This window comes from Hylobates moloch, unplaced genomic scaffold (assembly GCF_009828535.3).
Source record: "Hylobates moloch isolate HMO894 unplaced genomic scaffold, HMol_V3 SCAFFOLD_17, whole genome shotgun sequence".
Classification (NCBI taxonomy): Eukaryota; Metazoa; Chordata; class Mammalia; order Primates; family Hylobatidae; genus Hylobates; species Hylobates moloch.
In genome coordinates, this window is record NW_026652292.1 from 82,946,992 (window position 1) to 82,973,555 (window position 26,564).

The 26,564-nt window shown below is 61.4% G+C and overlaps 1 protein-coding gene across 6 annotated transcripts in view; it reads left to right on the plus strand.

The window, feature by feature from the left end:
* The window catches only part of CTBP1 (C-terminal binding protein 1), a 57,836-nt gene that overhangs the window by 22,384 nt on the left and 8,888 nt on the right, over positions 1-26,564 (plus strand). For 2 of the 6 annotated variants that reach the window (XM_032135656.2, XM_032135660.2), the window contains exons 1-5: positions 62-129; positions 7,177-7,371; positions 9,885-10,039; positions 18,662-18,806; positions 21,163-21,369. In XM_032135656.2, the coding sequence (XP_031991547.1) occupies positions 7,365-7,371; positions 9,885-10,039; positions 18,662-18,806; positions 21,163-21,369 (514 nt within the window). In that variant the 5' untranslated portion in view covers positions 62-129; positions 7,177-7,364. Of the gene's footprint in view, positions 1-61; positions 130-653; positions 7,046-7,176; positions 7,372-9,884; positions 10,040-18,661; positions 18,807-21,162; positions 21,370-26,564 lie in introns of those variants that run through there. The other 4 variants (XM_032135655.2, XM_032135657.2, XM_032135659.2 and 1 more) reach the window with 4 other exon arrangements.

The window sequence follows — 26,564 nt, forward strand, 5'->3', positions numbered from 1 at the left end:
CGCGTGCGCGCCGGCGTCCGCGCGTGACCGTGGTCGGGGGCGGGACCGCGGGAAGGGTCTTGCGCATGCGCGGGCCGCTGCGTGTGCGCGAGCGCCGCAGTCTGCCCTCCCCGTCCGCGGCCCGCGCAGGTGACACAAAAGGGCCTGTGGGCGTCTGGGCTGCCCCGCCGGACCCCCAGCTCCACCGACCCCCAGCCCCGTGGGACCCGGGACGGCACCCCGAGTCCCGATCCCCGGCCGCTACCCCGTCCCGGGTCATGACCCCGCGGCTGGGCCTGCGGGGCCGGGGTGGGGCGTGAGCCGTGCGCAGCTCGGGGTGTCCTGGGGTGCGCGCTCCCGGGCCACTCGCGGGAGCGTGCCTCCTCCCGGCCGGAGGCCGCCGGCGACCGTGGCCGCGCGCTGTGGGGGAAGGGGACGGGGCGCGGGTGCCGGGTCTGACCGTGGAGGAGGCCGCCGCCCTCAGACCGGGCCCAAAGCGCAGTCCCCGGCGGTGACGCGGGGGGCCCCGGGGTCTCCGTTCCCGCGAACTCCGCGAGGTCCCGGACCGGCCCAGCGCCCCCACCTGCCTCTGCCTGGGCCCGCCCAGGTCCTGGGGTGCCTTCTTTGCGGGCTGCGGCCGCGGAAGCAGGGAGCACGGGCGGGCGCCGGGCTTGTCACCTTCGCCATCTTGCAGCGCCCGCGTCCTGAGCCGGCCCGGGCCGCTCCGCGGAGCCTCTGTCTCCCTCGACCCGGCAGCAAAGGCAGAGTCCGTGCGCCTGAGCCCCGGGCCGAGACTGGAGCGTTCTCTGGCGGCCTCCAAGGGCGCCGATGTCTAGAAGCCCGGCCTGGGCCAGATCCCTTTTGCTGTAGTCTCCGTGATTAGCGGGACAGAATTCTCTTCCAGTGGGGAAAAGGGAAGGCGGTCGCGCCCTTCCCGGTGCCCTGAGTGGGGAGGTGAAACCCTTAGAGTTGGGGCTAGAGAGCCCGGAGCCAGGGCCGAGGCGGCGGGTGCGCAGGGTGCTCCGTGGAGCCCGAGCCCCCCCTCCCCCTCCCCACTCCCCGGCCTCTCCTCCGTTTCTGTAGGAGCTCGGCAGGGAGCACACATCCCTCGGGAAGAAAACGGCGCTGGCGGCTGGGCCCGCACGGCGGCCGTCCTCGCTGAGCTTCTAGCGCGTGGCCTCTGCGCGTCTGTGTCCCCATCTGCAGCTTGGGGCAGAACCGTGGGGTAGCTATTTGCCATTGCAGCTGAGGATGACAGCTGCGGTTTGGGGGTCCCCCTTTCTGTGTCCTGGAACTTTGTAGGGCGTGGCTCTGCCCTGGGCCTCAGCACTCGGCCTCCCAGGTCTCCCCTGCCTGCCCAGGCCTGGCCACCTCCTTCTAGGGTCTGGGTTTGGCTCCTGGTTGGCGCTGTTGGCTCCGCAGACGCCTTTTGCTCTCTGTGATTCTGTCGCCCATCTTTGAGTACCTGCTTCCATGCAGGCGTCCTCTGCGGAGCTCTGGGAGGGTCATGCACTGGGGGCCGCATCTGGTCACTCCTGGGGGTGCCTCGTCCGCCTGCTCGGCCATTTTTGTGGTGTCTGCCATGTCCCCAACATGCCCTTCTTCCTGTCAGCCTTGACCAGGGCAGCTGTGAGTTCTGAGAGGTGGGCGTGTTGTTGTTGGGGTTGTCAGCGAGTGGGATCTTCCCTTCTATACACTTGTCATTAACCTGAGAACATGGCAGGGGGGGAGGGGAGGCTTGGCCCGGGGTACACAGGACTGTGAGCTGGGCCTGTCCCTCTGATATCAGAGTGGGATGAGCCTTGGCCCAGTCCTGTGGGCTTGGCGCAGAGCCGACCCCGGCCATGTCCTGGGGTGATTGGAAATGCTGGCTGGTCCTGTCTGCCTCCCCCAAGGGCTGGGAGCCCCCACTCTTCGGACGTTTGTAGTGTAAGGTTCCATTATCCAGCAGACAGTCTCTGTTAATAAATTTTTTCTGGAGGAACCCTGGACAGAAGTAGTCATGCTCTCCAGGAGACGGGCCCCAGGCTCGAGAGGCCCAGTCTCTTCCCTCAGGGCTTAGAGGTGGCCGTCCAGCCGCACCTGGTTCCCCACCAGCCTGGCAGTTCTTCTGGTTTTTCTCCTCTGTCACTTGCCCTTTCAACTTCCTGTGGCCAGTGCCCCCAGAATGTGACCTGGTCTGAGCTGGCGGTGGCGTTGCTGAGCCAAGAGGCGTGCGGCTGGCACCACTAGTGTTGCTGAGAACTCTTCAGGCAGCGCTTTGTGCCCGGCTGTGCCCTGGTGCTCCCCATGCGGTGCCCAAGTCAAAGGCGTGTGCCCTGTGAGGTGTTTACCCCGGGTGACTCTCCTTGTAGAAAGACTTAACGTTTTTCACTCCACTCGGGGCTGGAGAGGGCTCCGTCCGGGTGGTGCTGACGGTGCAGGCCTGGCCTAGGGCCCAGGGGTGGCCAGGAGGTGGTGGAGGCAGCAGGCGGTGTCGTACGCGTTCTGCGGTTGAATGCTGGTTGGAGCGCCGGGGTCCTCTGGTGGTCGCTGGATGTTGGTAGTTGTGGGTAAGAGCTCTGTGCCGGGAGTGTCTGGACCCTCGGGTCCTCCATTGTCGGCTGCAGTGGCCGGAGCCCACTGCTGTCCCCCGCACTGGGTCGGGGTAACCCACAAGGTGCCACCTGCGTCACTGACCGTCCTTTCCAGAAGCCTCTCCAGCCACACACTGCACGTGGTATCTCCCACGAGGAAATGTTCGTTTTTTTTCCTGTGAAGCCGGAAATCTCTTGGTGGCCCTTTGTCGAGCCAAACATTAACCTTGAGTTGTCTCTCTGGGCGGCCCCAGGTGGTGCCAGTTCTCATGGGTGTTGAAGGAGAGCGAGGATGGCCCTGAGGGAAGCCCAGTTGGTTTGGATGGGGAGGCGTTGGGGCTATGGCCCTGAGAGAGGTGTGGGCGGTGTTGGGACCAGGCCCCTTCTGCATCCTCCCCTGGCACCGCCATGAACTCTCCAGGCCTGGTGTGGCCCAAGCCACCCTTCCCGCCCATGCCACCCTGCCCTCCCGTGCCACCCTACCCACATGTGCCACCCTGCCCGCCCGTGCCACCCTGACCTGCTTGTGCCATCCTGCCCGCCCGTGTCACCCTGCCCTCCCGTGCCACTCTTCCCTGCTGTCCGTGTCACCCTGCCCTCCCGTGCCACTCTTCCCTGCTGTCCGTGTCACCCTGCCCTCCCGTGCCACCCTGACCTGCCGCCCGTCTGGGGTGTGGGGGCTTCTGGGCCGCCCTGTCTGCATGGCTGGCAGGAGCCTCAGAGGTATCCGAGGCTGCCTCTCCAGTGGTGTTGTGTGTAGAATGCTGGGGAGGGGAGGAAGGGTGTATCCCTGATACCCACGCGTGGTAGGAGCCAGGAAGGTGGCGTTCCGGGGGTTCCTGGAGCTCACAGGTTATGTGCGTGTGCTCGCTGAACAAACGGGGAAACGTGCGGCTCCATGGATGTCTTGGAGAGGAATCTTGCTGGCAAATCCGTGCCTTTGATCGCAGCCCCTACGCTGTGTCCTCTGAGCTGTGACGCGGCCCTGCAGGCCCCGTGGAGTGCCGTGGCTCCCTGGCTCACAGGGATGCTGCCATCTGAGGTGCCGTATCGGCTCGTGGATGACTTGGGCAGTGTCTGGGGTGCTGTCGTCGGAGGAGCTGTATCAACCTGTGGGTGAGGGGCCATGTCTGTCTGGGGGAGGTTCCGGTGGCCGCATGCTCTCAGCCCAGTGGCTCCATGCTACTGTGCGGCTCCCTCTTGGGGGCCTGCTTTCTCTGCCATTGCAGGACGGGGCTCAGTTTCCTCTGGGTGGCAGGCGGCTGTATCTCAGGACCAGAAGGCTCCGGGTCAGGCTGTGTACAGCCTTCGTTCACATCAGCCCCTGGCTGGACAGCACAGCCAGGCCCTAGTCTTTGGGCCTCCAGGCCTGGACAGGCAGAGGGGGCATCTCACAAATGCCCAGATGGCTGCCGGGGACTCACGGCAGGACAGCTTTGTCACGAGAGGGCCACTCCAGCCCGGAGTAATCAGGGCTTATGGGGACAGGGCAGGGTGAGGGCCGGTGAGACCACCCAGCCCGAGGGTGCCCTTCTGGTGGTCGGGAGCCCTTCCTGGGCAGTGGCTTTAGGGGCTGCTGTGGGGAAGGGGAAGAAGATTGGGTTGATGAGGAGGGGCTTTTGGGACACAGCGCCCTGGTAGAGGCCGCGAGGGAGGGGAGTGGACTGGTTGGCCCAGCGGGGCTGGCTGGTGGAGGGTCATGGAGGGTTGGTGGCTGCCGAGCCTGGGTCTGAGCAGGCGGGGATGGGGACCAGGTGCTGAGGCTGGGGAAGGAACGGGGGCAGCCGCTTGGTCCTGGCACATCTTGGTGTCCCCTGGGACATTCTGGAACCCCCCAGTGCCCAGAGACCCGCTGTGGCTGTCCGGAGCGGGGCAGGTCCCAGCCCATGGTGACCCCCAGTGTGCCTGGGGCAACCCTGGTCCCTCTCCAGACCAGAATGGACTGAGCCCAGCACACACGTGGATCAGGGCCGAGTAGGCAGGCCTGGCCAACAGGAGGGAGGATCCGGCAAGCAGCTGGTGATGTGCGTCCAGAGACAGGGCGTTGACGTGGCCAGGAGGCTCTGGGGTCATCAGGCCGCCACCGTGCAGCCCCCCCAGGACTTGATGCCTGCAGAGAACCTGGGGGCTGCTGCCCCTCACCTCACCCCCAATGAGTTTTTGTTTTAGAACAGTCTTAGATTTACAGGAAAATAGGAAGCTGGCACAAGCTTCCCACGTGCTCTCCACTCACTTCCCTCGTGGGTCGGTTGAGTGCTTCCTTACAACGTGAGGTGAAGCATCTGCAGGGTGAGAACCTGGAGACTGTCCTCGTGCCGCTGAGCTGAGAGCCGTGTGCGGCTGTGAGTTTTTGATGAGGAAAAGCAGTGTGGGTCCTGGGTTTGGACAGCACAGGCCCCTCTGGGAGCCGTGTGCCTTCACCTCGGAGTGTGTGGGGGAGGTAAGAGCCGGATCCCTGGACCCTGACCGGCCAGCTCCCTGGCGTGAGGTGCGCGCGGCCTCCGGCATTGCCCTGGGTGGGGGCTCCAGGACTCGGACGCTGGCTCTCAGTGGGGCAGGTGTGGCCCGGCAGGGGGCTGCCTTGTGGGTGCACTGTGGCCCCAGGGTGGTGCAGATGGTGCGCAGACCTGCCCCAGGGCTGTTTCTGAGATAGAGGTCCCTGGAGGAGAACCAGGTGCTGGGCCTCAGGTGTCTGTCCTGAACTGGGGCAGCCTCGGAGCAAGGAGCTGCAGGAGGTCCCTGTGGCATGGGGTGCAGCCCCTCAGGTCTGGCAGGGCCAGCCCAGGGAGTGCAGAGCCACGGGAGCCCTGCTGCAGGTTCCTCAGCTCGGGAGCTCACGGCCTCCTCACTGCAGGGTCCTTTCAGGAGGGCCAGGGTGGCCTTGCCATATCCGTTTCCTCCTCAGAGCCACAGGTGTGGGCACGCACTGGCCAGTATTGATAAGCATTGAGCGGCATTGGTGGGTATTGATGAGCCTCCAGGAGCAGCGGCTGGTGCCATGCTGCTGTGGGCAGTATTGAGTATTGGCCGGTCTTGACGAGCAGCAGCCGGTACTGGGCCGCCATGGGCAGCATTGATGAGTGTTGACCGGTATCAGTGAGTATCAGCTGGTATCAGTGAGTATCAGCTGGTATCAGTGAGTATCAGCTGGTATCAATGAGTATTGGCCCGTATCAATGTTTGGCCAGTATTGATGAGTATCGGCTGGCATTGATGGGTTTGGCTGGGCGTGGGTGGCGCGGTGCCCTGTCCCCTGGCCAGGCTAGCTCGTGGGTGAAATGTGACATTCAGGTAGTTTTCTCCTGTCCTTTTAATTTCTGTTTTTATGCGGGATCCGGGTGCCATGGGGAGATCCGGCCTTCAGGGCAGGAGGCTGCAACGCAGGTCGTGGGGGCCCAGGCGCAGGCGATGGGGATCCCTCTCCCCAGTGTTGCTCTTGGGCCCTCCATCGGGGAGCCCCACACAGCACCTGCCATGAGGAGTGGTGTTGGGGACCCTGTATGGGAGGTGCGTGCGTGGAGCTGCACCCCAGCCCCTGTGATGGTGTCTCTGGAAGCTGGAGACGGTCGGCATGTATGCTCGAATCCTGCAGAGGGAACTGAGGGGCGGAGATTTGTCTGCGAGACCTCTAGCAGGGGCGGCCTCCCGGCACACTGCCAGGGTCTTAGGCTTGGCTGAGTGGCCCCTTCTGGCCTGGCAGGCAGTCGTCTCAGCCCACACCTGCCACACTGCTGGGCTGGTGGTGGCCGGCTCCTGTCCTGGTCAGCCTGATGTCAGCTGCACGTTGGGGTCAGCCCCTGTGCCGTGTCTTCATGCCAGAGCACGGGCCAGGTGTGGGCAGCTCAGTGACACCCTCCCGAGGGCTGGGCGATCGTGTGCACTCCCAGCACCCTCTACCGTGCAGGGCTGCATCCCTGGAAGGCTTGGCCCCCTCAGGTGCCCCCTGTCCCTGTGTATTCAGCCACTGGGGTTCGTGCCCTCAGCTTCCCACCAGGCTCTGGCCGTAGCGGTCAGGAAGAGCTGAGCAGTGGTTTTGCGAGAATCGAGGGAGCGTCGCTGGGATGCACTGAGGGTCGGAGGTGGAGCCGGCGTGGCTCAGGGCAGGCAGTGCCAGGCTGGATGCTGGAAAGCTGGCAGCACCTCTTTCGGTGGCTCCTGGGAAGTTCCACGTCCTTGTCTGGTCACAGAGATCCGGGAATCGGTGACATGAGATAGAAGCTTCCAGAACAGGAGGCAGAGCCTTTCCGCAGTTACCCTGCCCACAGCACACACCCTGTGCCCTCTGCTCCCTGGTTCTTGGACACTGGGGACATCTGGGGGCGGCTAGAGCCTGTGGGGGTGGCCGCAGCCCTGGGGGACTGTTCCCAGGAGTTGGCCTAGGGGCCACAGGGGCCCGGCCTCGGGCCTGGCACTGCGACCTCAGGGTGAGCGCCCTTCGTGTGTGCGGCAGGAGCCAGGGCCCCTGGCTGGCAGCAGGCCCCCGAGTCCAGGTAGGTCCCAGACAGCAGCCCTGGGTGTGGCAGATGCAGTGAGGTCCACTTCTGAGGCGTTCCCTGGAGTCTGTGAGTTCTGGTCGGACCTTTGATGGCATTTTAATGTGTCTCTTGTGTTTGATTTTTAGTAAGACTTTGACCCCGACGCAGGCTTCAGTGATTGCCGCGGATCAGAAGCCTGAGCGCTTTGGCTCGAGACAATTAAGGACGTGGGATGAGGCTCCGAGACAGGACGCGGTTCTGCCTGGGGATCCTGAAGATAAAAAGCTTTGAAAAGTCGAATTCATGGTCGTGGAAGCTGAGCCCATATTAAGAGATGTCAGGTTGGTAGGGGTTCCTGGCGGCGGCGGCAGAGTGAAGCCGGCCGGTCTCTTTGCGACCGTGTGGAGGAGGCACTGCCTTGGATCAAGTCGAGGGACCTGGGCTATGCGGGCGTCGGGCCTGACTGCTGCCACCCGGCCCCCAGTGTGCTCTGGGCGAGGACAGGTGTCCCTCGAGGGAGGGCTTCCTGCACACCTGGTGGCAGAGCACAGCTGTGGTCAGGCCTGTCCGTGGCGTCTGCTGTCTGTTTCTGTCGGAAAGTGTCTGAGAGGCATGGAGGGCCTCCACGTGGAGGCCACCAGCACGAGGGCGGAGCCCCATACGGAACCCTGGAAATCCCAGGTGTCCACCCGGCTGGCCCAGGAGCAGGGCCGCGGCCCCTGCGGAGCTGTTCCTTGTGGTTGGTCTGTGGTCTCTGGCCCGGAAGTGCGTGCGGTCGGAAACAGCCTTGGGCTGGGGGGGTGCTGCAAAGCCTGCTTCAGCACAGGCCGTGTGACTGTGAAGCCTCCTGGGTGTGTCCCCAAGCCTGCAAAGGTGGGCTGTCCAGGAGAACCCTGGCACGGTGGTCGGGGGCAGCTCGTGGGTGATGTGAGGAGGCACCTTGGGTGCCTGAGCCTGATGGGGCCTGGTGTCTCCACCTGCTCCCCCCTCCCCACTGTTCAGCTGAGGGACCCGGTTCCCACTCACCCAGCACCCAGCAGGCCCCCCAGGCGGTTCTGACGCAGCCAGGCGGTCTGCAGTGGTCCCGCGTGTCCACGCCTTCCTCATCAGAAGGGAAATCAAAGGATACTGAGAGCGGGTGTCTATCCACTCACTCAGAAACAGCAACATAAATCTTTCTGCTCATGAGAAGTCATCACCACCACACACAGCGGGGAGGGAGGCCGCGTGCAGCGGGAGGCCGTGTGTAGTGTCACTGGGTGGCTGCCTGTGGTGCTCTTGGGCAGCTCCAGTCCAGGGGGAATGAAGGAAAAGGCGAACCAGGACGCGGTTTTGACCGTGCAGACCTCACGCTTGGGATCTGGTTTCCTGTCTTGAAGGCAAGTGGGTGGAATGGCCAGTGGCTCCTCCGAGGACGCCAGGGCGCGAGGACCTCGCGGGAGGGGCATGGGCCCAGCCGTACTGGGAGCCCTCGGCTTTGGGGTGGTCAGTGGAGACCCATGCCCCGTCCCCTGCAGGCGTGTGCTGCAGGCCCACTGCACCCCTGGGCTGTCCACCAGGGCGTTTCTTTTCTCTGCCGTGGGTTCCGGGAGGCACTCCCCTGCTTCCTGGATACTGGTAGCTCGGTGGCTTCTGCTCACCGGCAGGCGGATGGGGCGGCGGATGGGGTGGGAGACTGGGCCGAGCGTGCTTGTGGCTGTGGCCACTGGGGAGCCTGCTGGGTCACTCTGCTCCTCGGTTCTGTCCTGCGCCTCCCCTCCTGCTGGCCGAACGGTCCTGGGGGCTGCTTGGTCTCCTGTGGCCGGTCTTTGGGGGTGGACCGGCTGGGCCCTGGCCCCAGCTCTGCCTCTGCCCAGCTGCCGTGGGGCTGACAGTGGCCCCACCTGGTGCTCCTTGCCTGGCACGGGGCGGTTGGGCGGTGCCTGGAAGCTGCCGTACTTCTGTGATGCCTCGGAGCCCTTATTTCTCCAGTTGGCCCCGAAGAAGCTTAGTTGCGTCATATGCGAAAGGAATGGGTGTTAATGATCTTTAATCGTCTCTTTCTGGGAAGGTCAGGGGCGCAGAGTGGACTTTAATAGGTTTTAACCCTTTTCTTCCTTTGTTCTGTTTCTTTTCCTTTCACACCTATAATTGGAAGTGATGCCAGGCAGAGGGTGGGGGGCATCCTACATGAAACACTGGTGACCCCATCAGGGATTCCGGGCAGCCACGTGGTAGCCCAGGCAGGAAAGGGACAACCGTGTTCCCAAAGCCCCGTGCTGCCATCTGTGTCCTCCAGTGTCCTGGGTCCCTCCTGTCCCCCTGCCTCATGGAGCTTCCCTGGGGTCTCGGAGGGTCTGGGAGGGTCTCGGGGGGTCTCAGAGGGTCTGAGAGGGTCTTGGAGGGTCTCGAAGGGCCTGGGAGGGTCTGGAGGTGTCTCGGTGGGTCTGTGAGGGTCTTGGGGGGTCTCAGAGGGTCTGGGAGGGTCTCAGAGGGCCTAGGAGGGTCTGGAGATTTCTTGGGGGGTCTCAGAGGGTCTTGGAGGGGGTGGAAGGTCTCGGAGGGTCTGGGAGGATCTCAGAGTCTGGGAGGGTCTCGGGTGGTCTCGGAGGGGCCTTGGAGGGTCTTGGAGGTCCTGCGCCCACGGGAGATGGTAGTGGGTGTCCACAGTCCGTGTCCACTCAAGTCGGAAGGCACACACGAGTGTGTCTTTCCCGTGGATTTTTAATTTACTTTTTACAAATATCACAACACGTAGACTAGAAGACCCCCGGCGGTCGGCCCTCGTTGGCCCGTGTGCAGTGGGTGGCGCGGAGTGGGTTGTGGCCACGGGGCCGCAGTGGTGCGAGACTGAGCACTTGCCTCTGTCTTGCAGGCGTCCGACCTCCGATCATGAACGGGCCCCTGCACCCGCGGCCCCTGGTGGCGTTGCTGGATGGCCGGGACTGCACAGTGGAGATGCCCATCCTGAAGGACGTGGCCACTGTGGCCTTCTGCGACGCGCAGTCCACGCAGGAGATCCACGAGAAGGTACCACCACGTGGTGGCCTGGGCCTGGCAGAACCGCACGCTGGAGGGGAGTGGGGAGGGACGGGAGCACGGCAAGCCCAGGCCGCAGCAGGTCTGGGTGCCACTGGGGCAGGAGCAGCCTCTGTCCCAGTCGTCCTGCGCTGTCAGGAGGTGGATATGGGGTTTTTCCTGCACCCCATCAGGAGGTGGACACGGGGTTTGTCCTGAGCCCCATCAGGAGGTCCCCGAGCCCCATCAGGAGGTGGACACGGGGTTTGTCCTGAGCCCCATCAGGAGGTGGACACTGGGTTTGCCCTGAGCCCCATCAGGAGGTGGACACGGGGTTTGTCCTGAGGCTTCTTGATTCATTTTCAGTTTTTTCCCAGAGAGCAGGTCCTCGGGATGCCAGCTTTTGTGGCGGGGGTGGAGTGAGGTGCTTCCCCCGGCCCCAGCTGTGCAGCGGTCTTCACATGGGCAGTCTCGGCATTGCCCGCAACCTGGCTGTGGTCCAGCAGTGAGCAGCCTTTGGGCAGCTTTCCTGATTCGCGTTTGCTCGGGAGACCCACAGGCTCCTCCGTGATGAGAACTAGGTTGGTCTGGCTTCCACTTGTAGCCGGGGATCAGTGATTCAGAGCAGCTTTTCCCTGAAGACAGACGAAGAAGGTGGGCCCCCAGGAGCTCACAGAATAGAGCCAGGCCCAGGCTGCAACCCGGAGAGGCCTAGAACCTGCAGGAACGGGCGGGCCTTGCCAACTCTGGCCTGGGGTGTTGGCTGTTCTGGAAGAAGTGGCTGAGAGGCTGAATTTGGCTTTGGTGGCATCGCTGGCCTGCTGGGTGTGGGGCCCTGCCGGGATATCCATGGCCCGAAGGGTGATACCTGGAGTGAGGGTGACTTGGACTCACGCTCCACACGATCGGCACCCAGCCTGCTGATGTCCGGGAAACCTTGAATCTGGATTTTCAGAGACCCCACTCTGCTGGCCCCAGGTGCCTGGCAGGAAGAAGTGGGACAGCCCCTTTAGAGGAAGACAGCGTCAGCCCAGGCCTCGGGTCATTTCTACAAATCATCGTCTGGTGCGGGGTCCATCACATGCAAGTAGAGGTAACCAGGCAGTCAAGGAGATGTGCAAAACGCAGAAGCCAGGGAAGCGGCGCCGCCCACAGGGGCTCTCCATGCTGCCCAAGGGCCCATCACCCCAGCCCAGCCCCCGGGAGGCTGGGCCAGACACCCGACGAAGAGCTGATGACCCTGGACGGGGCGTCGTTAGGGGAGAAAATGAGATGTGGATCTGAGAAACGCCGAAGCTGAACCAGAGAACTGAGGGGCGGGTTTACCAGCTGACCAGGCAGCAGTGGACAGGAGGGAAGGAGGGAACGGGGGAGAGGGCGAGATGAGGAAGGGTCGCTCTTGCAGAAACTTCAGGACAGGAGAGGGAAGGGGCTGGAAGTGATGACGACAGCAAAAGCATTTCCAAAACGGACAGAGGAAAACCTGATGTTAAAAATATGCGTGGTCTGCCGGGAGCGTCTGCTGGGGCGTTCGCTCTGGAAGATTCTTCACGGTTTCTCACGTGGTTAGATGCGTGCTTGTAATGCAGCCGACTGGCCACACTCCTTTATCCCAGAGAGTCGGAATGTGCGTCCACACGCCCAGTGGCCACACCTTTATCCGGGAGACTCGGAATGCGCGTCCACACGCAGCTCCCTAGCACGTCACGCTCCCTAGCAGCTTAACTCACCATAGACCAAACCAGAAGGACACCCCCTACCGGCTGCCCTTCAGTGGGTGAGTGGCCAGGCAAATGCCGGCCACCTCCCTCAGTGTCCTCCTCAGCAACAGGCATGAACTCTGGGTCCCTGCCACACCCTGGGTGATCTCAGCAGCGTGATGGCGAGTGAAAAAGCCAGTTTCAAGGGGTGCACACTGTATAATCTCTTCATCCCCAGATGATAGGATTAGCGTGACGGAAACAGTGGCCCGGGGTGCGGGTCGGGGAGCCGCCGGCAGGCCGGTGTCTGGAATCGGCACATGGGCACGTTGGCATGTCACATGGGCGTGTCCACACGCATGCAAGGGGCTGCGGGTGAACTGCCCGTGGTGCACACCTGAGGGAGTGTGTGGCACCAGCTCGGTTTTGACAGTGCCCTTTGTTAGGTACAGCTTTCTCATTGGGAAGCTGGGTTCGTATTAAAGATATACATGTAGGAATGAAAAAGAGGCTCCTAGAAAACTTTCAGTGTCGTAAACAATAAACAAGTTTTGCCAACAGATGGAAAACTAAGGCAAAACAGATGTTTTTCTAAAATTGCAGTAATCCCAAACTGCCTTGACAGGTTCATATAAAATGCAGATGAGTGGTCGGGTGGGGCCGGCGTGGGCCCTGGCATGAGACAGACTTCCTGCTCCCCACCCAGGCTGCACAGCCCAGGGCAGAGAAAGGACAAGGTAAATACACAGAAAACTGCCCCAGGGGATGCAGCTGGATTCTTGGAAGAGACGAGAGTGTTGGGAACCGTCCTGGCATCCCGGAGGGGCCTGAAGCAGCCCCTAACCAGAAGCAGAGCTGGCGCCACAGAGAGGAGCCCCCGAGAACTAGGAGAACTTGAAATTAAAAACATGAGTGAAAATCTCATAAAAACAGGAAGCTCGAAGACACAGGGACATCGCAGAAGCCAGAGATGGGAAGAGAAGCTGAGGCCTCCCGGGGCTGCGTGTGGAGTCAGCGGGGGTCACCTGGATGCCGAGTCCGCATTTCACAGTGTGTGGTCCTGCAGGAGGACTTGGCTGCCCACGCTTTCTTGCCACTAGGGGTGGCCAAAGGATTGAGCTCCAGCACAGAGGGGAGCAGGGCCTCTCCCTGCCGTCCCCTCCCTGTCCCTGCTGGCTGGAACCCTGGGTAGCCACCTTGGACCGTGAGGGGAGCCGCGTGTTGGGAACCGTGGAGCAACAAGACAGGAGGCAGGGACCCTCGTGGCTGTGGAGAGGGCAGCGGGGCCGCAGGCCACCTGTCTCCAGGCTTTGGCGTGGGAGGAAACTGAACGCCTGCTTCATGTGCCACTGTTAGTCAGGAATTTCTGCCTCCTGGGGCAGAAACTTCCCACATAGCTGGTTGGATGTCGCCGCTGTCTGAGTGCCGTGGAGGGAGAGAATGTGATACCGTCATGCGGTCATAGGAAGAACGGGAAGCATGTCGGGGCCTGGGAGGCGCCCCACTGTTCAGGTTCAGGATTAGGGTTTTACTGATACCATGGGTGGGGGCTGTCACCCACCGGGACACAAGACTCAGCCCAGCCTCACCCACCTGCTTTGGAATTTCCACAGGAGAAGGGTTTTCAGCGCAGCACCGCGCAACTGAGCAAACTGCTGAGCAAGCAAAAGGAAGCCCTGGAGCCCAGAGGCTGCGTCCGGTGTGGGCTCCAGGGCCTGGAGCGGCAGGGCGGCTCCGGGAGGGCACAGGACGCAGTGGCCTGCGAGGACCTGCAGCCAGCTGGACAGTTGCACTCCTGCAAGACAAACATCTCCAGGCCTTGGGGGTGGGGAGGCCACCAGAAAGCCCCGCCAGACAGAGGTGCTGGGGCTGTGCAGGAAACGAAGTGATTAGAAATCCCGGAAAAACACACAGGCTGGCGTTGTCGTGGTAATGGAGTGCGGGACAGGCCCGGAGCCCCTCGGTCTCTTGCTGGCGGCCAGCACAGAGAGAGGCTGCCGTGGGCTCTGACCTTAATACCGGGTCACAGTGGCTTCCAGGACCAAGAGGACAGAGACCCCATCACCATATGCAGGGGCCTGTTTCCAGGCTGCCCAGTGCCCAGCTGAGCCTCGGGTGCAGTGCGGCCCCCGTAGGGCATGTCCAGACCCCAGGACCCACTCTCGGGTCTAGAAGATCCAGTTGGGCAGCGTTGGTACCACCAAGAGTGGACAGGACAGAGGACCAGAGACGGCCGCCCCACCGGCAGGACCCAAGGACTCAGGCAGTGGCTTTTCAGGTGTGTGGGCCGAGGACTGGGGAGTCGGTGAATTCTGGGGCCCCTGGGGTGGCCGTTCAGGAACTGCCACAGCTCCCCCGACCACAGATGCTCATTGCCTACGGAAGCGGCCACGTGTTTGAATGAAGAGCAATTAGAGGAACATTTGCAAGAGAATGTTTATTACCTGAGGTTATGACAATACAGAAAACACAATGTTTTCTGTAGAAAATGTGGTATTACAGAGGAAAAGGTCACTTTGATTAAATGGCAATTAGAAGTAACAACATTGCAAGGTGGGGTGCAGCATTTCACGCCTATAATCCCAGCACTTCAGGAGGCTGAGGCGGGTGGATCACTTGAGGTCAGGAGTTCGAGACCAACCTGGGCAACATGGTGAAGCCTCGTCTCTACTAAACATACAAAAATTAGCCACGCGTGGTGGTGCACGCCTGTAGTCCCAGATACTCAGGAGGCTGAGGCAGGAGAATCTCTTGACCCCAAGAGGCGGAGGTTGCAGTGAGGCAAGATCGTGTCACTGCACTCCAGCCTGGGCGACAGAGCAAGACTCTGTCTCAAAAAGGAAAAAAAGAAAGAATGACACAGCAAAATAAATTTTAAAAATAAAAACAGGTGAGAGGTAGGGGTTGGGTATTTTCAATTTGTGTGCCAGCCTAAGGGTGAGTGTCTGATATACTCAGAGCTGGTGCAGGGGCTGTGCCTGTAATCCCAGCGTATCCAGAGGCCAAGGCCAGAGGATTGCTTCAGCCTAGGAGGTCAAGGCTGCAGCGAGTCATGATTACACCACTGCAGTCCAGCAAGATCGTGGCTGTAAAATAAATAAATGAAAAAGTTTATGTATTCAAAGACTCCTCCCAATCAGCAGAAACAGAAAAACCCCGACAGAAAATGGATGAGGGTGGTGGCGTTTGGTACAGACAGAGTGGTGTATGAGAACCAGGGTGCGCCTTCCGGGTTCTCACAGGTGCAGCAGTCACCGCCGGTAACCACTGGCCTGGCCTGCGCCGAGCCCTGCGCCAGCCGTGCTGAGGGAGCCTGAGCCTGTGCCTTCATATGGAATACAAACGACCGTGCCAGTCTCGATGGTGCTTTGGCAGTTTCTCTGGAAATCTGAAACCTGCGGTCTTCGGCCCAGCCCCACCCTGGGCCTGCATGTGGCTGCGTGTTGTAGAGAAACATCTGCCCTGATGGTGACCTGATGTGAGCAGCAGTTTCACAGAGTAAGCCACACCTGTGCACGAGGTCTGGAAAGGTAAGTGCGACGTCATCGAGTCCTGAGCGCAGGAGAAGCAGGTGGCGGACTGCGTGGCAGGAGGTGGGCCTGGCAGGCCCCTTCCTGACCCCCAAGAGCCAGCTGCCACGTCCTGGGGTCTTTTACCAGCCTGGTGGCAGCCGAGCTTCCTGGGCACCCGGCTTTCCCCAGCCTCTCTGAGCACTGGAGTTGAGGGCACTGAGCAGAGTGGGGCTGAGCCCCTGGCGGTGGAGGGTACACATCAGTGGGTGTTGGCTGGAGGTGGTTTCTGGGAGGCTGCTGGGTCCTGATCTAAAGGGACACACCTGGCTGCACCCACCTCCTGCAGACTTCCTCCGTGGGAGACCAATGCAACAGGCGGGGTGGAGCAGCCACGTGGAGCCACGAGGGGGAAAGGAGGGTAGACCCTGAGGCTGACGAGCCACTGTGGCACCCTGGCTGTGGACCTGTGGATGACGTGGCCGCCATGTGGTAAAGCGTGCACGCCAGCGGCTCTGGCCCTGCAGCTGAGCACAGGCCAACCTGGTACGTGGCGGAGGTCGGGGCATGGGGTCGCCAAACCGTGTTCAGACTCCTGTAGTGAGAATGCTTTTACCTAATACTACGTTGTTAAACACGTATTCAGTAGGGAAAAGGGCAAGGACCTGAAAAAAGTGTACTAAGAATCGTGCACAGGCAAGTGATGAAAGCCTCGTCAGGGAGGCAGCTTGCGCTTCACAGCTCAGCTGGGTCTTCAGCCACTGCAGCTGGGTGGGCGCACCCGGAGCCCGAAGGAGGGCCCTTGTCCGGCGCACGTTTTGGCTTCTCAGAACTTACCTCGATGAGATAAACAAATTTTCATCGCGGAAGAGCCAACGTGGGAAGCAACCTTAAGGCTGCGCAGATGAATATTCATCATATTCACATGAATCTGATGCCGTCTCATCCGAATGTGCGGGAGGTGACGTGCCGCAGTTCAGAATCGACTTTTCGAAGCCCATGGCCAATGCTCAGGGTGAAAGCAGGCCGTTGCCTGCGTACACACAAGCCTGTGTGGTGTGGGTCTGTCCAGCCTGTCCATGCCGAGCCTCTGCACACACACCGTGGGAGGGGCCCCCGCATATCCTGCTGCCCGGGCCAGCCCCCTGGGCTCACGTCTGTCACCAGGCCTGTGCCTGACCCCAGGGCCCATCTCCCACTGCGCCTCTGCCCACTGCTCGCATGCACAGCCCCTCCTGCCCAGTGAGTGCCGACGAAGCTTCACCTACAGGTGACTCCCTTTTAGCTGCAGCTGCTCTGCCAAGCTGCCCGAGGCACCTCCTTGGTGTGTGGGCGCCCGTCTCCAATCCATGCAGCGCAGGGGTCTTCCTGGCCGCACCGCTCACCTCCACCACAGCTGTGCACCAGTCGCCCACTGCTGGCCTCTGCCCACCCGTGCTGTCCTTGTGGCCTCACCCCGTCCACACTACGTCTGGTCAAGTGTGGTGCACCAGGGGTCACCCCGTCCACACTACGTCTGGTGCCCCAGGGGTCACCCCGTCCACGCTGCGTCTGGTGCCCCAGGGGTCACCCCGTCCACGCTGCGTCTGGTGCACCAGGGGTCACCCCGTCCACACTGCGTCTGGTGCCCCAGGGGTCTGCACGCATGCAGCCTCAAAGCCCTCCCAGGAGGCCCGGGGCAGCCATCAGCCCTGTCCATGAACTGATGAGTGCTACACCCGTTCCTCTGTGGTCCGGGTAGATGCCTCCCTGCCTCCTGCAGCCGAGGTGCTCCAACCTTCTTCCTGGAGAATGCCCAGGCCAGCCCGGGGCTCCCCTGCCCTGCTGCCCAGCCTCTGCGTGGTCCTCCATGGTCCTCTCCTCTAGGTCCCCTGCAGTGGGCAGGAGGGAAGCGAGGCTGTGCCAGCCTCAAAGGGAATCATCTGTTCTGGCTAAGCTGGAGGTCTAGACGCTGTAGGAGAAGGGGTTGCAGCTGGGTGGTGAGCGTCTTCCTGGGGGCTGCCCTCACCCTGCCCACGTATGCCTGCCCAACACCAGCTGCTCTGCCCAGGACCCGGGCAGGGTCAGCTCCCACAGGACGCCCTGCGGTTCAGCAACCCAGGCACTGCCGCCTGGGATCCACAGGCTCCATGCACGGCAGGAAGGGAGGGAAAGATACCCCTAGGCCCCGGCAACCTCTGTGCTGAGCCTGCACTGTTGATCCACCAGGAGTACTGGGGCCCCGCTGGACAGGTGGTGGGTGGGACTCATGTCGTCATGGGAGCCTCAGTGGTGTCTCCCAGGACTCGGACGTGCCCACGTGGACGAGGCCTGTGTGTCCTGGTGTCCTCAGCCGTGGCTGTTTGCACAGTGCATCTCTGCACCCATGGGTGGGCGCTGTCATGCACGGGAGTGTGGGATGGACATGTGCGGGTGGATGTGTTTGGGTGTGTGGGATGGACGTGTGCGGGTGGGTGTTTTTGTGGCGTGGGTGGACGCGCAGGTGGTGCACACACACCCCACCCTGTGCCCAGTGCTGCACCTGGTGGTTCTGCCTAGGGCACTTCCTCCACCTGTGTGCCTTTGCACCCCACGCTGCCCCTGCCCTCCCTGGGCTGGGGGTAACTGGGAGGCCTTGGTAGGGCGGGTGTGGCTGTGACCACAGCGATGCCATGTGCTGGCTGAGTGGAGGTGCCAGGGTTGGGCTGCTGTGCTGTGTGCCGGGTCTGCGTTCATCGGAGCTGTTCCGGTGTAGGATTTGTCATGGAAACTGAAATTAAAAATGTGACTGTTGTGAACACAGACCCGAGCCTCGCCAGCCATGCTGTGCCCGCCATGGGCAGCATTTCTGGGCGGGTTCTCGGGCGACACGGGGGCAGTGCGTGCTCCTGTGGTTGTGTCCTTACGGCTGGGTGGCGTCTGCCTGCCTCTGCCCACATGCTTGTGTGCCGCGGGGACTCACCACTTTCTACCCGCAGCCCCGGGCCTGCAGGTCTCAGGTGCCCTGGCCGCCCCACCCAGCTGCACCTGCTCAGTGTCCTTCCTGGGTGTTGCCGCACCCCCCTCCTGTGTCCTCGCCTGGCGGGACCCCACTTCTTCCACAAAGCTGAGCAGAGTCTCAGGGTGGGGCGCACGCTCAAAAGGAAGCATCTCAGCCACCACAGTGGGGAGCGGGTGACTCAGACCAGTGCCGGCCTGCAGCCTACATGCGGCTGAGGAGGCTGTGGCGGGAATTGCTGGGACTCAGGACGCCCGGGCAGAGGTTGAGGGGCCGCGCATGGCGGGGAAGCATCATGTAGCCTCTCCCAGTGTCCAGGCTGGTGCTTGGGGAACAAGCCTGAGGGCCACAGGCTGATTTCCCAGCCGGGCTCAGCCCCACTCCCGAAGGCCAAGCCCGAGGGTCTGCAGGTGCCGGGCTGAGCCTGTGTGCTTTCTCCTCGCTGCAGGTCCTGAATGAGGCTGTGGGGGCCCTGATGTACCACACCATCACGCTCACCAGGGAGGACCTGGAGAAGTTCAAAGCCCTCCGCATCATCGTCCGGATTGGCAGTGGTTTCGACAACATCGACATCAAGTCGGCCGGGGATTTAGGTAGGCCGGCTCCGAATTCTCTCCTGTGCCCATTCATGCGAGCTCGTCCCGTCTTGCTTGTCCATGGAGGCTTCACTGTCACGCTGAGGACCCTGTTGCACACCGCCTGGTGTGGCTGGCGGCGGTGTGTGGTCCCGTCTGGGGCCGGCGTGAGATTGCAGCCATTCTGTTCCTCACAGATCTTCATCTCAGGGCACTTCCTCTCCTTTGGGCAGCAGGAAATCCAGCTGCGGCTTCACACGCATGCAAGCTGCTGCCACACAGGTCTGCATGCATGTCTGGCTGGTGCCCCTTGCTTGGGTACTGGAGCCCTGGGGGTGAGGGGCAGGGGCATCAGTGTGTGGCTGTAATAGAGCTCATAGGTCTCTGTCCCAAGACACAGTGGGAACAGCAGTGTGTGTCGCAACCCAGTACATGTGCACTCAGCACACAGAACACGCATGTCTGCACCTGTGCATATACACTCAGCACACAGATCACACACACTCAGCACCCAGAACATGCATGTCTGCACCTGTGCATGTGCACTCAGCACATGGATCACACACACTCAGCACACAGAACACACGGAACACGCACATCTGCATCCATGCATGTGCACTCAGCACACGGAACATGCACACTCATCTGCACCCGTGCACGTGCACTCAGCACATGGATGACACGCTCATCACATGAACACATGCACCTCTGTTCATACACTCAGCACATGGAACACTCATAGAACACACACGTCTGCACCCGTGTGCCTACACACGCACACGGATCATGCACACGTGTCTGCACCCATGCATGGACACTCATTAGAACAAACTCGGGGCAGCGCTCGGCTGTCCTGCTTGGAGCGCACTTTCTGTTTTCTGCCAGGCTTGGTCTGTTTTTTCTGCTCTTCTTGATGCTGGTAACAGGCGAGGTCGTACCCTGCCCTTGCCCACGGTTGGCCAGCGCCTCACGGCTTTGCTTCGCTTCTCCTAGGACACAGTTTATGGCATTGCAAAGTCGGAACCGTCTGTGTTCCTGTGGGAGACGCAGGTGGTGTCGGTAGCCATGCCTCCATTCGGGGGTCTCCTCCTGCACTGGCTTCAGCTGCTTCCGCCGGCGCCCATGGGCCAAAGCCGTGTGCCAGCCTCCTCCTGCCTTTGTCTCTGTGGTGGCGTCCTGGGAAGGGCCAGCCGTGGTGTCGGGTGCAGGCCTGGCGCTTTTTGAGCGGCCCCTGCTGTTTACCATCTCTGTTACTCGTGGAGTTTCCCAGGCCTCGGCTCTGTTGTTCAGCCAGGGATGGTCTGGGGCACCCCTGGGATCTGGCCCACCCTCAGGAGGCCTTTGTTCCAATCTCATGTGGCGCCTGGCTTGGCTCTCCCTCAGTCTCCCTTGTTTAACATTTTTACATCCAAGTGAGTTGTGTCTGGGGGCTGTGCAGGACCCCACTCTTGGCCTCTTGCAGCCCCTGCCCGCGCCGCCCCACGTCAGGCCCTCTCCCGGCCCTCGGGACCCCTCGCGGAACCATGCGGTCCTGTCCAGCTTTCGGGCCCATGAATGCAGCCCTGTCCTGGCCTCCTACCCCCTCCTCCTCCCCAGGGAGACAGACGGCCAGTCAGACACAGGAGTGCAATCGTCCGGATGGGGCGGGAAGTGCTGTGCAGGGGAGGCCCTGGCCAGGCACAGGCCAGGGATGAGGGTAAATAGGCTTAGGGAGGGGCACTGGCCGGGGAAGGGCCTGTCTCTGGGGACAGGCCAGGAGCAGGGAGTAGGGGTCACACATGGGCATGCCTGGCCACTCGGGAGAAATGGGATGGACTTGCTTTCCTGGAATGGCTTCAGCTTCAGTGTTACTGACTGCAGGGTGTGGGGCATGGAGGGCGGAAGGGGCTGCGGGGGCCCGGCTTGGCCTGGGGGAGGCCTGAGGACATGTGCGGATGTCCATGTAGGGGTGTGCAGGTGGAGCCAGCACCCAGATTCTGATCTGGCCACAGCCTCCCAGCAGAATACCCCCGAGAGGAATCGGGGCGGCGGGGTGACGCGGGGAGACGTGTGCTTGTCTCTTCCTGGGCGCCCAGCGCCGAGTTGGGAGGGGTCAGGGCAGCGTCTCATGCCCCAGCCCTACCACACACCGAGCAGTTGCCATGCGTGTGCTGCCACGTGAACCTAAAGTGGAGGTGGGGCTCCTGGAGTTGCTCTGTTGCCCCCGACTTGTGAACGATGTGTTCGTTTCGTGGCCTCCCAGGGTGGCCTTGGGGACACGGCCTTTGGCTTCTTCCTTGGGAAGCTTCAAACCTGCTCTAGCCACGGCGGCCCCGGTGTCCTCCCGGAGGCTGGGCCCGGCGTGGGGGTGACCGCCGTGTCCTTGTCCCCACAGGCATCGCCGTCTGCAACGTGCCTGCGGCGTCTGTGGAGGAGACAGCAGACTCGACGCTGTGCCACATCCTGAACCTGTACCGGCGGGCCACCTGGCTGCACCAGGCGCTGCGGGAGGGCACACGAGTCCAGAGCGTTGAGCAGATCCGCGAGGTGGCGTCCGGCGCCGCCAGGATCCGCGGGGAGACCTTGGGCATCATCGGACTCGGTGCGTCGGCCACAGCTCCGTGCCTGTGCCCCTCCCTGCATCTGGCGCTGCCGCTCTTCAGCTGTGCCCAGGAGGAGAGGCCCAGGGCGGGGTGGGGCTGCTGCAGGTGTCGGTCCCAACCCAGGACAGGACTGAGTGCGCACAGCACAGGCACCAGGGCCCGGGAATCCCAGGCTGTGTGCCCTACATGCACGGACATCACAGCACACGTGGGTCTCACACGGGCACACACAGATAACATACACGTATGTCATAGCACACACAGACATCACAGCACACATGGGTCTCATGGGCACACGCAGATAACACACACGGATGTCACAGCACACACGTGGGCTTCACGGGCACACAGATAACACACTGATGTCACAGCACACAGCCTCACACAGACATCACAGCACACACATGGTCTCACACTGGCCTGCACAGAGGTCACAGCACACAGGGCCTGCACGGATATCACACACAACACCACAGCACATGTGGGCCTCACACAGACATCATGGCACACACAGACATCACACATGGATGTCACAGTACACATACTGGCCTGCACGAATGTCACACATGCCACAGCATACATGTGGGTCTCACATCACAGTATACATGACCTCACGGGCACACACAGACATCACACATGGACATCAAAGCACACACGTGGACCTCACGGGCACACACAGATAACACAGATGCCACAGCACACAGCCTCACACAGATATCACAACACACAACACACACATGGGTCTCACACTGGCCTGCATGGACGTCACAGCACACAGGGCCTGCACAGATGTCACACACAGCACCACAGCACACATACGGGCCACACACAAGACAATCATGGCACACACAGACATCACACACGGATGTCACAGCACACATGGCCTCACACGGGCCTGCACGGATGTCATGCCAAAGCACACGTGTGGGCCTCACAGACATCACACACGGATGTCACAGCACACACGGGCCTCACATGGGCACACACAGATGTCACAGGACACACAGCCTCAGAAAGCACACACATGGGTCTCACACAGGCCTGCACAGACATCACACATGGACGTCACAGCACACACATGGGCCGCACGGGGACATACAGATGTCACAGCACACACACACGGATATCACATGGCACACATGGGCATCACACACGGATATCAAAGCATACACATGACCTCACAGGGACACACATTGACGTCAGTCATGGGCACGTACACAGATAGATACGGGCACACGTGTGGGCACGCACATCAACCCCAGTCTAGCACGTGCTCACCCCTTGAGGCCCCTGGAGCTAGCTGTGTGGATCCTGCTAGGGCCAGGGTTCGGGCAGCCGCTGGCTTCCTCGGTGGTCACCAGCAGCTGCCCCTGGCGCTGGCCCTGTCCCCAGGGAGTGGTTTGCCCTTCAGCGACCCCTCGCTCTTCATTTGCCCACTCGCTCTGCAGCTGCCTCTCCTGGGCCCAGCACTGTCCTGGGTCCGGCATGCAGCAGTCAGCAGGCCCCACACAGCCAGGCCCAGGTTGAGCTCAGACGGGCGAGCGTGTGTATGCTTGTGCACGTGTGTGTGTGTGTGTGTGTGATCCTGGGAGTAGAGCCATGTCTTAAGGGAAAGTGGAGCTGGGAGGGGCCAGGGGAAGAGCCCCATGAGGGAGGGGGAGCATCTGGGCGGGGCCCTGGTGTGGGGTGGGAAGGTGCTCCCTTAGAGGGTCTGTGGAGAGGGTGGGCGGGGGTGCTGCACCTTTTCTGAAGACCCCCTGGACACCTTGGCCCAGGTGCCTGTCTCCCCAGATCACGGGTTCCCCAGGAGGCCGTTCCCCAGGAGGCCCCGTGGGGATGCAAGGACCTTGCCATGCCAGGGACTCCCCTTGACCGGCCGCCCCCCGCTTCCCAAACATCCAGGCGGCCCACTCCTGCTGACCGCTGTCCTTGTCCCGCCAGCGTTTGGGGAATCGGACGTTGCGGGTGGTCTCGGTGAGGCGGCCACACCTAGGTTAGTGGGGGAGGTTGGCTCACGGATGTGCATGGAACACGTGCCTGTCTCTTCCTGGACACGTCTCTCACGGTCTCGCTGGTGCCTCCACCAGGACCCCAGGGCTGGCTGGAACCTGCAAGGATCCCAGAGCCCTGAGGTGCCCGTTCCTCATACCTCTGCCCGTCTGAGGCCTGGGCGGCCCCTCCCATCCCAGGGCCATGGCCCGCATGTGTGGTTTGTTGAAGGAGGGGAGGAGGGAGGGTGGGCAGGAAGCCCAGGTGGGGGCAGAGGTCGGGAGGGGCCGGGGACTCGGGGCTCTGTGGACCTTCGGCTCCGTGGGCTGCCCGCTGGTCTTGTCCAGGGGCGGTGCCTCTGCTGTCTCCAGAGCAAGCCCACAGGATGGGAGGGGCCTCGTGTGTGCCTTGCCTGCAGGGCACCGCCTGTCCTGCAGCCACAGGTCTGACACCTCCCCTGGGGTGTACGAGGGACTGTGGGAGGTGGAGGGGGGGTTATGGGCTGTGTCTGTGTGTGGCCAGGGATGTCTGTAGTTCCCCTGGTAGAGTAGGTGGGTGTGTTGCCTCCAGAGTCCCATGTCCTGTCTCTCCTGGCGTCGGGGTCTGTGGTCCCAGCCCTGAAGGCCCCGGGCCCTCCCCATGGCCACTCTGAGGCCTGAGGACGGCGCCTTCCCAGGCTGAGTGTGCTGCTGGGCCCAACCAGCCCCTCCCAGGGCCCCGTGCTGAGTGGGGGTTGGAGCACCCAGGTCGGGATGCCCTCAGAGGGTAGGGCTGTGGCCACCCCCTTCGTTAAGGACCCCACCTGCCGAGGCCCCCACCCAGGCCTGGCCTGAGTGTGGGTGGGGACTGCAGGGGCAGGGACTCCTGGCGTCCTGGGGAGTGCAGGGTGGTCCTGGCAGGTTGTGGGGGTTTGTCATGGGCGTTCTCCCCTGCACTGGCCCAGGTCATCCTGTGGGCTCTCGGGCAGGCCCCCCTGGAGCTGCTGGGGTGCAGCTGCTTCCCTCGCTCTTGGCCCAGGCCCCTCTGTCTGTGGTGATCTCGTGATGACCCAGGCCAGGTCAGCACTCCCTCGGCCTCGGGAGCTGAGGAGAGCAGTTCTGTCCTTAGGGACGCAAGCCCCCTGACGCTGCAGCCTCTACCTTGTGGACCTGACCCCTACCCCACCCCGGCTGCCCACCTGGCACCGTTGACTGCAGAGCACCTGCGTCCCGTCCCCCGCCTTGCCCCTCGCCCTTGTTCCCGAGCCCCATCCCCACGCTCTGTGGGACAGCCTCGTGCTCCAGGTGTGGCCGGCGCTGGGCACCAGCCACTCAGGCTGTCCCAGGGCGTGCATGTCCCCATCTGCCCTCTGCTGTGCACGCCCTGTGTCCGGGTTGTTCTTAGCGTGGAATCCACGTGTGTGGTGGCTACAGGAATGTGGAAGCCCTGGGCAGCGTGTGGCTCATGGTGTTGGTGCCACTCGGCGCAGATGAGGGGGCGGCCGCTACCTCTGCTCCACAAGGTTCTGGTGCCTGTGACTTACATCTCCGTGTTTTTTTGTTTCCTCTTTCCTTCCCTTCCTTCCTTCTTTCCGAAAAATGCACTGTCTCAGGTGCACACAGGAAAACACTGTACACATTCACACCCAAGAACCCACCGGCACTTCGGCAGAGCAGGCGCCTACACACGGGCAGCTGCCTCGGGCCCCCTTCTCCTCTGGCGGCCCCGCGACTACCCTGCGAGGACCCGGGTCCCACTTCCTGGAGCAGAGGGCCTTCCCCAGCTCTGCCGAGGTGGGATGACGGGCACGCGGCCTTCTGTGTCCGCTGCCCGTCAGTCAGGGTGATGCCTCTGTGTTTTCGCACGACCCAGCAGTTTCTGATAACGGTTCCATCGTGTGAACACAGCACGATTCGCTCTCCAGACTCTTGGTGATGCATTTTCTAAGTTTTTGGCTAATATTACAAACAAAACTTCTGTGAACACATTTCTGCCCATCTTTTTTGTGCACATAGACTCACGTCTCTTGGGTTTGTACCTAGGAGTAGAATTTCTGAGCCCCAGAGCAGGACGTTGTCGCCTGGAAGGAGTCGCTGTTCTTCAGGCAGGTGCGCAGCGTCATGCTCCAGCAGCCGCGTATCCATGCCAGCACTCCGTGTTGGAGTCTGTAATTCTAGCCCTTCCAGCAGGTATTTTGTGATATTTTTATTTTAACCTACAGTTTCCTGATAACTGAGGAGGCTGAGCACCTCTTCGTGCCCTTGGCCACTCGGAGCGCCTCCGGCAGTCTTTTTCATGTTGGTTACGAAGCCCTCACGTGGTCTACGTTAGGTTCTTGTCAGATCGACATGCGCTGTGGATATTTTCATCATTTCAAGATTTTCGTTTTTACTTGTTCACCAATATCTCAGGCCGTGGCTTGACTTTTCCCTTTCTTGACATCTCTCTGTGACAAGAACACGTTTTCAGTTTTTATGAAGCCCAGTGTATCACCCGTTTTTTAGGTGAATACCTTTTGTGTCCTGAGCGATCTGTTTACCCCAGGGTCATCCAGTTCTCTGTGTTTTCTTCTGGAAGCTTCTACCTCTAGGTCCAGGGTCTTCTGGGCTGCCACTCACGTGTGGTGTGAGGCTGGGATGGCGGCCCGCCCTTTTCCGGGATGGCAGGTCACTGCGGCACAATGCGCAGAGGAGCCCTCCTTCTGGTTGGCTTGGCTCCTCTGCGGAAAGGCAGTTGGCCACATGTGAGTGGGTCTGTCTGGACCCTTCTGTTCCGTGGACCTGTTTTTCTTCCCTTTCTGCCGCGTGACGCTGTCTGCACGGCTGTGAGTCTTGAGATCTTCCGCCGTGTTCTTGACGAGGGTCTCGGCTGTCTTAGGCCCTGCTGTGCATTTCCGTTTCCATTCTGGAATCAGGTCGTCAGTTTTCATTTTGTTGAGTCCTTAAAATCAGTTTTGGGAACGCTGACTTCCTAATAATATTGAATCTTCGGGACACAAATATGATCTCTCCATTTATTTTAGCTTTTCTTAACAGTGTTTCATCGTTACCAGTAGAAGGTTTCCACGTAGTTCATTAAGTTTATTATTTGGCATTTGTAATGCTGTTATAAATGTTTAGTTCTTTGTTTCTTTTTTTTTTTTTTTTTGAGACAGTCTCGCTCTGTCACCCAGGCTGGAGTACAGTGGCGTAATTTTGGCTCACTGCAACCTCCACTTCATGGGTTC